At 25.7% G+C, this 15,371-nt stretch overlaps 1 protein-coding gene across 5 annotated transcripts; it reads left to right on the top strand.

Annotated features, from left to right (window-relative positions):
* Nucleotides 1-283: 283 nt before the first annotated feature.
* On the top strand, nt 284-15,346 carry Gfat2 (glucosamine-fructose-6-phosphate aminotransferase 2). Of its 5 annotated transcripts, XM_016911528.2 has the most exons (15): nt 5,643-5,757; nt 7,639-7,746; nt 7,872-7,961; nt 8,393-8,536; nt 8,617-8,783; nt 9,069-9,210; nt 10,357-10,380; nt 11,201-11,221; nt 12,237-12,394; nt 12,513-12,752; nt 12,819-13,017; nt 13,089-13,333; nt 13,412-13,567; nt 13,639-13,767; nt 13,850-14,285. In XM_016911528.2, exons 1-15 carry the CDS (start codon nt 5,751-5,753, stop codon nt 14,093-14,095), a joined length of 2,076 nt encoding a protein of 691 aa, XP_016767017.2. In that variant the 5' UTR covers nt 5,643-5,750; the 3' UTR covers nt 14,096-14,285.
* Nucleotides 15,347-15,371: the final 25 nt, after the last annotated feature.

Raw genomic sequence — 15,371 nt, 5'->3', positions numbered from 1 at the left:
TTCATGTATTAACTAAAAAATCCATGATTTTCCGTTGCATTGTCAACTTGTTAAAATCCTTCATTTATGATACTATATGTCAACGTGCAAATGATGTGCCCATTGTCAATGATTCGGCGTGACAGAATTACACACACATATGAATCAACTATCTATAGATGCGATTGTATCCACACCCATATGAAATCTCATATCATAAGAGGCAGGAGCACGCTGTAGTGCAGTTCAGATTGTGCTTCACAGTAGTTCAGAACATTACAAAGGTAGCTAGTGATATTTTGATAGCTTTCTACTTGTGTCCAATCTTATTAACTTACGTGGCGGGTACCCAACAATACATACAACATGTGCGGTAAGTAAATGATGATTACTTGATATGTTGAATTTGAGCTTTTCGTTCTATCGTATTTTTTATTAGAATCGATGATATTGATGGATTGTTTGATTGAAAAATTTTTATGACAAAAATATACATTCATATAAATCAAATAAAAAATATAATTGACAGATTATTTAGATACAACATAATATTTTGTTCTGTATAAATGTGCCACCGGTGTGATTCTTCCGCCACGTTAGTCACGTCAACATCTGGTATCTCCAATACTTGGTTTGCTGATCTAAACATTGTTCACAAATAAAGAATGGAGAATATTTAAAAGTCTGACTATTATGTAAAATTGGATTTATTAATGTGTTAATATCAATCACATAATGAATTTAAATATTTACAGAGATATTTATATTTCGCATATTTTAGATTTTTCATTATATAAAAACAAGAGATGAATATAACATAATTTTGCTTTTTTAATTTTAATTTCTTACAAAAAGATTTTATCATGATGAAAAATTCTTTAAATATTATTTCTTTAAAGTTAATTTTGAAATTAATTTATAAAAACATATAATAAAAATTGATATAAATTAATAATTATTTATTATATTAAATATAAAATTATATTTATATAAAAATTAAATCTATTATAAATAAATATATAATACATTGTGAAAACTATTTTAATGAAAATTTTTTATACATCAACTAAATTAATAATATTATATTAATAATAAGTTTTCAATCATAATATCTTTGATATATAATCTATAGAATTTTGATTTTCTTTTAATATTCTTAATTTTTCGTATTATTATTTAAATTATATTCTCACATAAAACAATCAATGAAAATTTATGATCTTTATATTTGTGTATATGTATATTTATGTTTTTATAAATTATTGTTTTATATATTTTAGAACTATTTTATTATCAAGATTTAATTTAATTAACAAGTCCGTTCGAATATCATGAATAGAAACTATTTTTTAATTCTATCTGTAGCCACTAAGTGAATAAAGCTTTGTTAGCTTTAATTAAATTTTATACTGTTAATTGATATTGTGTTTCGCAAATTTGAATGTATTTTCCAGATATGCTCTTCCATTTACATTTTTTCCTCCGAATAATCGAATCGTAATTGTGACCAACGACTGAGATATTTATGTTTTGATGCTTAATATTTAATAAATGCCAGGAAAATTTGTATATATTTTGTTTGTCAAAGTTTTAAAATTATGAAATTATCAAAGAATAATTAAAAAAATATTTTTTAGGTAATAGTCGTATAGTTGATAAAAGACACATTATAAATATTTTCGAAAGATTCGTAATTAAATATTTCGACAAATAGTAAAAGATGAATTAACTTTTTTGAATCGTTATACTGAGATTATGTCGAAATAAAGATGAAGAAACGAGAGAGTTGCTGCAAAAGGAAGAAAGATTCTTTTCAATTATGGAATTACGAAATCGGTTGATTACCGATTGTCATTGACATTTTGTTGGTATATAAATTTAATTATTGATATAGAATGTATGCAGAAAATTTTATGACCAATTCTAATTAATTTATGAACTTATAAAATTTAATAATTCTTTTTTTTTTTATAGAATTATTATATGTGCAAAAAAATCATTAGAATTTAATTTCTAAATTATAAAATTCCATACAGATTCTAGTATCATAAATTTTATGAAAACTAATTTTGATTCATTTATGTAAAACTTTCACAAAATTCTATATAAATTAGAAAATATAATAAGAAAATGAAAATGAAATAAATAAGTTATTCTATTCATTTCATTTCATTATTATGCAGTTGGTTAGAAAATGCACGTTTCAAAACTACATTCCATCAAATTATGGAAGCATAGACTCGGCATTATGTTCTGGCAGGTAACAGGACTATAGGATGTTGCAATGAGACAACGTGACTCAATGAAACGTTTGTGTCCACAAACTTCTCAAAGTTCATCGAAAGTTTATTGGAACAAAGTAATAATCCACGTTGTTTGCACGATGTCTTATATATCCTTTCGTGGTTTTGTCGACACTCATAATATCTTACAATAGAATCGAATCGAACCTCAGTATCGATATGCTTGCCTCAAACTACGAGTGAAAGTTACCTAGTGGCGAACCTGATGCCAACCAGAGAGGGTGCAGCGTTTTACAGGATAGTTACATGTGACATTTAGACGATGGCCTCGTGTGTATGCTATATGATACGCATGTAGGTATACATTACACTAAAAAAAATTAGCATTCAAATGCATATCAAATGAAAATAAACTTTATCAAGATTAACTTTGTTGTGATAATCATTGAAATAGTAATAAAAATTATCTATTTTATCCATATTTATCTAATCTATCAGAAGATATCTCAGAAACAATCAACAATTAATCATAATTCTTGAATCAAAATTTAAAAATGCAAACAATATAGCATATAAATGATTTAATAATAATGATTAATAGTAATAATTTATTAATGTATTAAAATATTATCTTTTTATAAAAATAAATGATCATTATCATTTTTGATTATTTATATATAAAATAATATGAAACGAATAATAATATTTTGATTAAAAATTAGAATTTTAAGATTTTATATGAGATATATAAAAGCCAAATTGATTATTTTTATCAAGATTATCATTGATTATTTTTATCAAGATATTATTGTATTATATATTTATATACTTCCCAATAATTCTCTTTTGATCTTTTACGATATGAAGGAAAAGACTTTTATTGATTATATCTAAATTTGTTCCAGTTTTGTAATAAGATTTGAATCATAACTATTTTATTGCTTGTTTTAATCTGAATTACTTTTGATAATTTGGATATATATTCAAGATAACATAATAAACCAGGTTAATCCAATCCATTCAAGGCCGTGATCTTATTATAAAACGATCCCCAGAAACTGGTACATTTTCAAGTCTTGATTACCTTGACTTTACTTAAATATTACTTGAACTTCAAATATTTATTTTGTCGATTTAAATATTATTATAAATCAACAGGAAATAATTTCTTTCAGCAATGCATATAATATATTGATGCATAGAATGCATTTGATTCGATAATCTTTGAAACATGCTAAAATCAGAAATTAAAATTATATATTAAAATAATGTACGTATTTTTTTAAATTGCATCTATCCATAAATTAAATTGATCCATAATTTTTTAAAGATATTGTATATTTGCAAATAGTCATGTTTTTGGATATTTTTGAGTACATAGAACATCAGTTTATCTTTACTTTTTTCACGAAATTCAAACTCATAGCCTCGCTACGAGGGAGAACCTGATTTTTGTTTACGTCCATGGAATCCTAAGTGGAGAATTTGTTCGGTCCACGACGAAAATAACTCGTTCAATCGCATAGGAATTCATTTATGATTCATCTTTTTACTTTGATTTTCCTTTCACCAATTTGTCACTTGTTTTCTTTCGATTTGATTTGGTAAATATACATTCTAAACGAATTGACATTTCAAATCTTTCCTTAAATGATTTTAAATTAGTACTTTCTATTTTGTTAATTATTGTTTTTCTATAAGCATCAAAATAACATAAAACTTTAATTCGTTGAAACTATAATTAATTATAGTTTCAATAAACAACAAATAAAAAACAAAATTAACTATGAAATTTATTGTCGTTTGAAAAATGCTATAAATAAATTTTTTCCAGTTGAAATAAAACCCATATCTATCTAGAATATTTGTTAATTTCCGTTAATTTATATTTGTGAATATTTAGTAATGTGTTTTAAGATTTGCAAATATATATATCTATTAAAGCTAGATTTATCCACATTTTTTTCTTAAATGAAAAATTTGATATATTTACCTTTTAGAATATCCTCCATTACAAAATTTAAAGTAGGATGAATAGAAAATGAAACAACTACGTTCCAATTGTGGTCGCAACGAAAGAAGGAATTTAGAAAAGAGTTATATAAATTATATATATTACATATATTACATATCAGAGGGATCATATACGATTCAAAAGGAAAGAAAGGAAATCAATTATATTAGGTTCATTTCTGTATATATGTACCGTTAGCATTTCTCGTCGATTTCTTGGATTAATCGAATGATTTTGTGTCAGTAGGTTACGATTATATTGTAATTATATTCGTTCTATATTCCAGCTGTTCGATTTCATGAACATCAAATGTATTATAATAATAAATTTTCAGATTTATATAAACTAATCAAATTATTTTAACTATTAAAATTATTGATAATTTCTGTGAATATTTTAAAAAATATAATTATTAGAAGATTATACATAACAGTTTTATAATATTTATACAAAGTTTAAATAATTGAAAAACTAGCTATAATTGAGTACTAACTGTATAAATTACAATAAATTGACTTAATTCTGAGTTTACTTTTCTAATTAATGCAACATAAACATATCAATATCTATGAGAAAAAAAATCATGTTAATACCTGTATAATAGGAAGTAAGTACTCGAATAAACTCGATCATTATCAATTTCTTATCTATGAAGTACATAATTTAAAAATTAGAATTTTACGATTATTCAATAATTCACTTATCTTGATTGTATTATACCTGTATTGATAAAAAATAATAATAAAATAAAAAAGTATAATCATATCATAGAATGATTCAATATCAATTTTGATGACGTTGATTTAATAAATTTTAGTGTACAAATTAAATATTTTAGTGTACAAATTAACAGTTTTAATAGTTATATATTATTAAAAGTACATTATTATTAACACATTGAGATTTTTTAATTACCTCAGGATGGTATCATATCGCAAATAAATTGTTGGAAATATAAGACACCTTTGTTTTGAATATCCAAGTATATAGTTGAAAAGATAGACAAATGTATGGATATTTAGAAACATACAAATCTAAAAAAAAATCTCATTATATAATTCCATTCCAAAAAATCCAGAAAAAAAAACAATATGTTATTGCCATTATTAGCTATATTATCTTTCATGGATTTACCAATTTTTTCAATTGAAATTAAAAAAATGGGGATTAAAGTTTGATCGTTAATGAGGAATTAAATTTCTCTAGATAAATAGGATCAGACTTATCTAGATTTAAAATTTAAAAGAAAATTTTTGTTTTTCCTTTTTGCAGATCATTTTTAGGATGTTTCTCTATCAGAAACTTATCGACGATTACAGTAAAACGCAATCTAATCGTGACGTGATCGTTCGATCGTCTATTGTCGGGTCGGCACGAAATCAAATTACATTTACGCGCCGATGCACTACTATGCTCGCGATTGTTTCGCTTTTCGTAAGTTTCTCCCCGGTGACAGTTCCTTGATTGGTGATCTTTTTTCTTGGTACTTATTCATCGTATCTTCCTTAGTGGTGATGGGTGGTAGGTTCAGCGATTCAATTATCTTATATCATTACAACAATGTATATTATTCGAGTGCATTAAAGATATACAGTTATTTATTCTTATTCATCGTTATCAATAGATATTTGATACTTAAAACAAAGGTAGAAAAGAAAGTAAAGAAAAAAAATTATGAAACTCGATTACAATTGATAGAATTGGAAATTTTATTTTTGAACGTAAAGCAAAATAATCCTTAAGTTGGTTACATGATAACGAGAGAGATAAGTTATAAAATATTTACTAATTTGTAAAGTTTTATTATGAATAACATAATTTCTTATGAATTTCAGTGTAATCTATTTCGCGATTATCATTGGAAATATAAAAATAATACGTATCATTTTGTATCAATTTATATAAAAGTAAGTTAACAAAGTAATCTATATTACACTTGATTGTTGATTTTGTTTAAGTGCATTCAATTCTCTTTTAGAACATTCTTAATAACTTTGATGATTAAATATATATATATATATAAATGCTTCATTTATAAAATTTTTAAGTAATTAAAATATGAATTACTTACGTTTTTCAACTTCTTTCTCTTTCTTTTCTTCTTTCTTTTTATTCTTCTATAAATATATACTACAATATTTTATAACCTATTTTTGTAAAGAGATTTAATTTTTACATTAAAAGGTTAATTCGCATCCTAAATGTAATTTTGTATCGTATGACAATTAAAATTCAAAATATATGCTGAAAATATATTAAGCTTAAGCTTAAATATTGGCGAAATCGTGATAGATATTCTATTTCAGTTTTTTTTTAATTTTAATTTATCATATTATGCTATGATTTTTTAGATAAATTTTTTCCAAAACAAATTCATTTATTATAAAAACAAATTATTATTTTAACTGAATCGTATCTAACGTAATTAAGAAAATATTTTAATGCAAATAATTTTATTTCTTATTTCGAATACTATTGCACAAGACTACTTTCACTATTTATTCACTATTTTATTGAAACTGAGTTATGAAAATCGATTATCGTATAAATCGAGCTTTTCTAATCGAAGATAATAACGCCATCTTTTTAAACTCGATACTCTAAATTCGCGCTTTAAGATTTGCGCATGCGTGATTAATTATCGATAGTAATCGAATCATCGTTCGATAAAATCATGTGTTCTTTAACGTAATTTTATACAATGTATCGTGATTATTGATAAAAATCGATTTAATATCAAATATATATTTCTGTGGTGGTTTTTTATTCTCAGATTTTCGTTTTTTTAAGAAAAAAGCATAGGATAGACAAAATGGATATTGCAGAATGCACGAGACATTCTAACAAATATTTTGTTCGATCTCACGTACACGTGAGCTTTCCCTTTCACTTATGTGCATGTATAGCGAATTATACCTGTTTTCATGCACACGTCTCTTTTCTCTGTGTAGATTCGTTCACGGGCGACGACTTTTTGCATTTTTGTAATAGCATACAGAGGACTTCGAGCAGGAACTCTTGTATCGATGTGAATACACTATAAAACTTATTCAAAGCAGGATGATTGGAATTTTGAGTTGATTCGAAAGTTTCGTATAATTTAACTGAATTGAAAAACAGGAAAAAATGTGAAATTTCTTTTATTTGAATTAAGCGAGAAATCTGTAATGATTGAATAGTGTTAAAAACTACCCTAAATAAATCTAGAAGAATTGATTATTTGTCGTGTGCTTTATCTCTATTAACTAGTACTTTACGTTGTAAGTTCTATATTTTTTTTTTCTTAGCTAAATAAAGGAAATCAATGGAAAGATTTATTAATCGTTTAAAAACGATGTGGTTATTAAAATAATTAATTTATTAATTTTAGTTGCTGATCACGAATATTTTTTTTTTTTCTAGGAATATTCGCATATCTCAATTATCTGACACCAAAGAGCAGAAAGGAAATTCTCGAGTTCCTGGTTGGTGGTTTAAAGAGATTGGAATATCGAGGCTATGATTCCGCAGGTATAAATGAATTATTGATAATATATCGATAAGCTTTCTTTCGACTATTCTATTTCTAGGAATAGAAAACTAATAAATATTCGATAAAAGAGATACTGTTTTATGCAAGTTTTATATCCTTTCAGGTGTTGCACTTGACAGCGCCGATGGCAAGGATATCTCAATTATTAAAAAGCAAGGAAAAGTCAAGGCTCTCGAAGAAGAGATCTTTTGTAGTAAGCACACGTTATTATTTTTTATTTACAATTCAATAATGCATCTTATTATAATGAATAATGGAAATCTAAAAAATAAATTAAAATATTATGCTAAAGTATTATCCTTCAAATCAATGTAGAAAAAGAATATATTTTGAGAATAATATATCAAGTAGGATTTTATGTTATGAAAAATAATGTAAAAGTTTTTGCATTCATATTAATTTAGTCAAGATATTATAGGTATTATAAAAAGTATTCAATAAAATAAAATTCCTCGTGAAAATTGTTCACACTCGATGAATTCAAATTCTTTTATATTCTTTTATATGTGAATTTCATTCTTTTATAATATTTTTGAATTCACTTTCTTTATTCCTCCTATGAGAGATTATACTTGAGGATATAACGAAAGATAAAATTGATTAAAATTCATTATTTCTTTATAGACACTAATATTGACTTCGACTCAAAGATTCATAGTCATGTTGGTATTGCACATACTCGTTGGGCGACTCATGGTATCCCATCGGAAGTGAATTCACATCCTCAAAGATCAGACAGTGATCATGCTTTCGTGGTTGTACACAATGGTAAGAATATTATTTGATCCTCGGTAATTATTAAAAATTATTGTCTCCACTGTTTTGTTAAAGTCACGTTTTCTATAAAGGTATCGTGACAAACTATAAGGAAGTGAAGACGTTACTCCAGCAAAGGGGCTACAGTTTCGAGAGTGAAACCGACACGGAAGTAATCGCCAAACTCATTCACCATCTCTGGGTGCAGCATCCTGCTTACTCGTTTCGCGAACTGGTCGAGCAAGTTGTTCAACAATTGGTGAGTATTGTTCCTATAACATGCAGATTATTAATTATGATTGTTTGAACAATTGAAAATTTTATCGCAAACCATAAATTACAATTGTTTGAACAACTGTAAATTTTATCGCTCTGTATTAGGAGCAATTATTTAAACAACTGTAAATTTTATAGCTTGATACAAAAATATTATAATATTGATTTTAATAATAATTATATTAGAAAGCATTTTAGAAATAAGTTAGGAAAAGAATTTAATTTAAAATTCACATTATTGAATTATTAAAAAAAATTGAAATTTTAGGAAGGTGCATTTGCTCTATGCTTCAAGAGCAAATATTTTCCTGGCGAATGTGTGGCAACGAGAAGAGGATCACCACTTCTTGTGGGTATTAAAACAAAAACAAGATTGGCCACTGATCACGTACCCATCCTATATGGAAAAGGTAAGTTGTATTCAAATCGACATTGACATGCATTTTAATTGAATATATTAGCGTGTATTTGAAAAAGGTATAAAGATTTGGTAAATCTTAGAAAAGATCACAAGGCTATCTATGGTCGCTCGGGCACCGAGAGCTACAATTTAAAGTGATATTGATAGCATTGGTATGAGAGGTGGAAATATATGCTTTTTTATTTTAATTTTTAAATATTTACCATATCCAAAGAAGGTGAATTAGTAATATTTCCTTTATCAGGTTAATTATCCCTCTTCTCTCTTCTTGAAAGGAAATTGCTATGTGATAATACTATGGTGAAAATATTCTAAAAATAACTATGGTCTCTTTATGTATCAACTCTAAGGATTAAATATGAGGTATATTAATAGCATGTCTTCAATTTAAAGCTTGTCTATTCTTTAAAGTAATTAACGCGAAGCAACATACTAAGTCGCATCATCATCATTCTTTTTTTTATGTTTTTCTTTAATTTTCAATAACAACATAGATTTATGTTGAATAAAAATCTTTGTTTAATAACAATGATTAACAAATAAATTATACTAATGCAAAGTATTTTGTGTTTATTGCTATCTTTTATTTAAAGTAGTTAACACAAAATTGTGAAAATTAAATTTTTTTCATAGCTGCTTAAATCGAGCAATATTTTGAATTAATATTTTATTTTTGTAGTAGTAATGAAATATCAATTATCCGAATTAAAGCATAAATTTATTTACTCAATAGATTTTCAATTTATCATATTTATTTCATACAATTTTAAAATCTCATTATATGGAAGAAAATTTATAGAAAATATTTAATATAAATCAATTATTCAAATATATATATATAATTTGTAAGATATTTGTATATTCATTTTGTATTCATATGATCAATTCTTTGGATAACTGATATTTTACTATATTAGTTATATTTGTTATATTTGAGCACATTGTTATTAGATAATAGCACGTTATTCTGCAAAATAGTATTGTTTATATAATATTTGTTTATTCAAGTTATATTTGTTATATTTGTTTTTAAAAGTTAATGAAACAGTCGCTGCATGTATTTATAGATACTATATAATGTTTCTTTTGCATGAACACCAATGGTTATGTTCTTCTCAACTTTTCGTCTCAACAGATGAATCTCCACGCGTAAGCAAAGGTATATACACTACTCTACACTATTCTACACTTATCTCACTTTCTTTTCAACTTTGGACCTTTTATCTTTATATAATAATTTATAATGAGAAAAGATATTTTAAACCATTTATATTTTTAATTATTGTGCAAAAGGTCCATTGTGTGAGAAATGCATGCAAAACTAATTTTGCTTTTTATTTTTAATGTGTATTTTACAAAATTTTTCCGTGACATTATTTTATATATCATGATACTTACACATTTTATTTATGTTTTCATGAAATATTTGTAATCGAATATTTATTGTTCTATCTCTAACAAGAGTAATATTCTTTTTTTCTTATTTGATTCATTCTATACATATATTTATACACATTATTTAATTACAGGAAATAAAAATATTTTAATTTGCTTTGAAGCATAGCAAACGAAAAAGATCATAGTCATAAAAATTTACAAATTATTTTTCAACACAAATAAAATTCATTTTTTTCTCCAAATCCTCGGCAGAAGCTTATGCATTGAAGCTTTGTGATTAAAAGAACATGTTTGCAAGAATTTGTGAAAAGATATCTAATGGAATTTTATAAACATTATTCAATGAAAATTGTTCTCTTAAATTTCTTCTAATAAATATATTAAATGTCTTTTCTCAAATTTTCTATACAAGCTAGATATTATATACAATTGATTCATATAGCGAATATAGCGCGTGCATCATGTTTTCTTATTTTATTTTCATGTCACTATATTTTGTATTGCTGTTGTTACTGCATTACTTGTTTGCTAATTATTTTGTTTTCTTTTTCGTCATCTCCCCCGCATCCAAATTTGAGCAGAAGGTGAAGCGCCCACTCAAGGTAATACTTTATAATCATATATGTCTCTTTTTCCTTCTGCTTGCCATCAAAACCATTCATAATCACGCTTTTAAAGCAACATACTAGGATGTTGTTAGTTTCATAAGCACGAACCATCTGGGATTGGATTGCTACACGCTAATCTCATGGAATTTAAGGAAATGGCACCGTGCCTTACCTTGCTTTTCAGTACGTATACAGAATGCATTTTCTTACTTGATTTTTCTTATTTAATATGAAAGAAAAAAGGACAGAATATATCTAACACAATAATTTTCTTCAATAGATATTGTTTTTCCTCTTCTTTTTTAATTATTAATTAAACGGGTGATTTTTTCTTCTCTTAGGATATCCCTTTTTCTTCTTCTTTTTAAATTACTGAAATATATCAAAACGTTTCATCATTTGGTTGTTTAATATCAGTCACAACAATTAATGAGGTTGCATTTTATATATACATGTTAATAATTGTATTTTTCCAATCGCTTTGTTATTATAATCGCCACGGTCATGTTATGAGTTTCACCACTCTTGTTATTGTCGTTCCACGAACATTTAATTATTTATAATATTAATATCGTTTGTTAATTAAAAGTACATTGGATAATTAATTACATTGCTGCGACTTATACGTATTATTATTTATCACGTTCCCGGCTAATTTGGTGTGGGGCTTGTAAAAACAAAGAAATGGCAGGATGTAATCACTTATGGATATATTCCTTAATGCTCTTTTAATTCAATTGCATCGTGCTATTTTTGATATATCAACCACGCCTCTTATTCAAAGAGTTTAAGTTTTATATATAAATTTGAAATTAATCTGTAAAATTATGTTTAAGCTCGAAAACTGTACTCCATATGATATCATGGATCATTAATAATTAATCAAAAATGATTATATATCATATTGGATTCGTGAATTTATAATATAAAGTGTTCATATGCTATAAATAATGGATATATTTGATGTGTTTCAATAGGATAGAAAAAATTAATTTCTTCTTCTTAATAGATCATCGTCCGCATGGCCGAAATACTGAACTTCCGGTGATACCACGCAGCGAGAGCACTTCCGAATTTCAACCATTGGAAGATAAAGAAGTCGAATATTTCTTTGCTTCTGATGCCAGTGCTGTGATCGAACACACAAATCGTGTTATATTTCTGGAAGTAAATAAATTTTTTTGTTCATTAATTAATATAAATATTTTCGTTTCAATAAGTAAATAAGTAAATTAATGATCAATAAATTAAATCAATAAATGATGATAATTTTACTGAATATCAGGATGATGATGTAGCTGCCGTGAAAGAAGGTGCTCTTAGCATTCATCGACTTCGTCGATGCATGGATGATCCTCATGCAAGAGAAATTACTACATTGAAGATGGAAATCCAACAGATCATGAAGGGTAACTATCAATATTTCATGCAGAAGGAAATCTTCGAGCAACCTGAATCAGTGGTAAACACTATGAGAGGACGTTTGAATTTCCAGGATAATTCTGTCACATTGGGAGGTATTAAAGTAAGTAATTTGATCTTTTTAAAATTTTTTTTTAATAGAAATTAATCTAATTTAATTTATCGTTAGGATTATATTCCTGAGATCAAAAGATGTAGACGGTTGATGCTTATTGGTTGTGGAACAAGCTATCATTCTGCTATTGCTACTAGACAACTTTTGGAAGAATTAACTGAATTGCCAGTTATGGTTGAATTAGCTTCTGATTTCCTGGACAGAAACACACCAGTATTTAGAGATGATGTTTGTTTCTTCATCTCACAATCAGGTAATGAATGTTATAATTCATTTATTTATTGATTTATCTGAAATAATAAAATTTATTTTTATTATTTATAGGTGAAACAGCAGATACGTTAATGGCTTTACGATATTGTAAAGGACGTGGAGCTTTAATAGTCGGTATTACCAATACTGTAGGCAGTAGTATTTGTCGTGAATCACACTGCGGTGTTCATATAAATGCTGGTCCTGAGATTGGTGTTGCCAGTACAAAAGCTTATACCTCTCAATTTATTTCCCTTGTAATGTTTGCTTTGGTTATGAGTGAGGACAGAATTTCTCTTGGTAATAGACGTCAACAGGTATTATTAATTTCTTAATTAATTTTTTTTATAAATTTTGAATAATATAATACGTTACAATATTCTTGTATTTAACAGATTATCGAAGGATTGAAGAATTTGGATAATCTTATTCGTAAAGTTCTTCAACTTGATAGTAAAGTCAAAGAATTAGCAAAATCTTTATTCCAACATAAATCCTTATTGATTATGGGTAGAGGATACAATTTTGCGACATGCATGGAGGGTGCTCTCGTATGTCTAAAATTAAAACATGATGTTTTTTAATTATTATTCATATTATAATTTTATTTTTTTATTTACAGAAAGTTAAGGAATTGACATACATGCACAGTGAAGGTATTATGGCAGGCGAATTGAAACATGGTCCTTTAGCACTTGTAGATGATTCGATGCCAGTGATAATGATCGTTATGAGAGATCCAGTTTATATAGTAAGTAGAATTTTTGAGATAAATTAATTTTACTTGTGATTAATGTAAAATATGATAATAACTATTTCATAATTTTTTTTAGAAATGCATGAATGCTCTACAACAAGTTACAGCACGAGATGGTAAACCAATTGTTATCTGTGAAGAAGGAGATAATGAAACGAAAATGTTTGCAGATAAAGTTCTTGAAGTACCTAAGACAGTAGATTGTCTTCAAGGAATTCTTACCGTTATTCCAATGCAACTTTTATCTTTCCACATCGCAGTTCTTCGTGGATGTAATGTTGATTGTCCAAGAAATTTAGCAAAATCGGTCACGGTTGAATAAAATTTCATTTGAAAACATGAGGGATTTATTTCAAATATTGTTATTGTTAAATATTGAATTTGAATTGAATTTAAATTATAAAAAATAACAATACGGCAGATAATTTTCGAAATAATATGAAATTGTTATCGATTACATTTTGATACGTTTCTAAATACTAAATATCGTATTAAAATACGAATGAGATAAATGTATTGTATTTATTTCTTATATTTGTGAACCTGTTAAAAAATATTTACAATTAGTTATTAGTTTTTATATTAATCTTATATTAAAAGACAAATATTTTTTAGTAAAATCAATGAAGAAGTCCCTTACATGGAACTAAATCAATTGACTTTCTAAAAAATGATTCCAGTGCATTTAATAATTGTATATATTTATATCAATTAATAAGAAACAAAAGGAAAAAAATATAACGCTTTTCAGATTGTGGATAAAATGTAATTCTATCTCTTATAATCAAGTTGAATAAGATTGCAATAGAAAAAGAAGAATTGTATTGTGATCTTATGCTTATGGTTATTCTGAAAAGTGTTCATATGTGCGTGTATGCGGATGTGTGCATTTCATAAATTCCAATAATGAAAAAATAAACAATAATGGATGTAGAAAATTAGTGGATTAAAAAAAATAATAATTTACGTATATGATAATCGTATTTTTTACTTCATAGTAAAATATGACGTTTATCATATGCTTTGAAAAATTTCTATTTTGTACAGTATTTAAGACAGGAACAAATATGAAATTTTTTTACTTAATAAATACTTTACCTTCGATTTTGCTACGAAAAATATAAATGAGAACAACTTATAAATAAATTTTGTTACTGATGTATTATATTCATGTTTAAATTTAAAAATGTTATAAAATTTATGGATTTTATCTATAATATATGTAGTAAAACTTTCTTGTTCCATCTCATAGCTGTAAAAAATTTCCAGTTTCTTGTTTGTTGACTAAATATAATAGAAAAATAAATATAATTTTTATATTGATTAGTTGAGGTGTTGGAAAAATAATCGTCTGTAATTTACTTATAAAGTCATATATAATATCTTCTATGGTATATTAAGCAATGAATAAACTTTTAGAAGATACAAATATAAATATATATATATATATATATATATATATATGTTATTCATATCAAATTATAATATGTGTTCAACAAAATGCACACAGATGTACATTTTTTAAAAATATAATCACAATTAAAATGTAAATGTATTGAATAAATTGTTAAAGAAAAATATAAAAATGTTATATAAAA

The sequence above is a fragment of the Apis mellifera genome, linkage group LG4 (assembly GCF_003254395.2).
Source record: "Apis mellifera strain DH4 linkage group LG4, Amel_HAv3.1, whole genome shotgun sequence".
NCBI classification, from domain to species: Eukaryota; Metazoa; Arthropoda; class Insecta; order Hymenoptera; family Apidae; genus Apis; species Apis mellifera.
This window is presented reverse-complemented; position numbering and strand designations above follow the sequence as displayed.

What these genes read in the sequence shown, in the direction of transcription:
- Gfat2 (XM_016911528.2), top strand. An exon ending in TTTCTTCATCTCACAATCAG is followed by an intron (nt 13,018 to 13,088) that starts GTAATGAATGTT and finishes TATTATTTATAG; the next exon opens with GTGAAACAGCAGATACGTTA. An exon ending in TGAGAGATCCAGTTTATATA is followed by an intron (nt 13,768 to 13,849) that starts GTAAGTAGAATT and finishes AATTTTTTTTAG; the next exon opens with AAATGCATGAATGCTCTACA.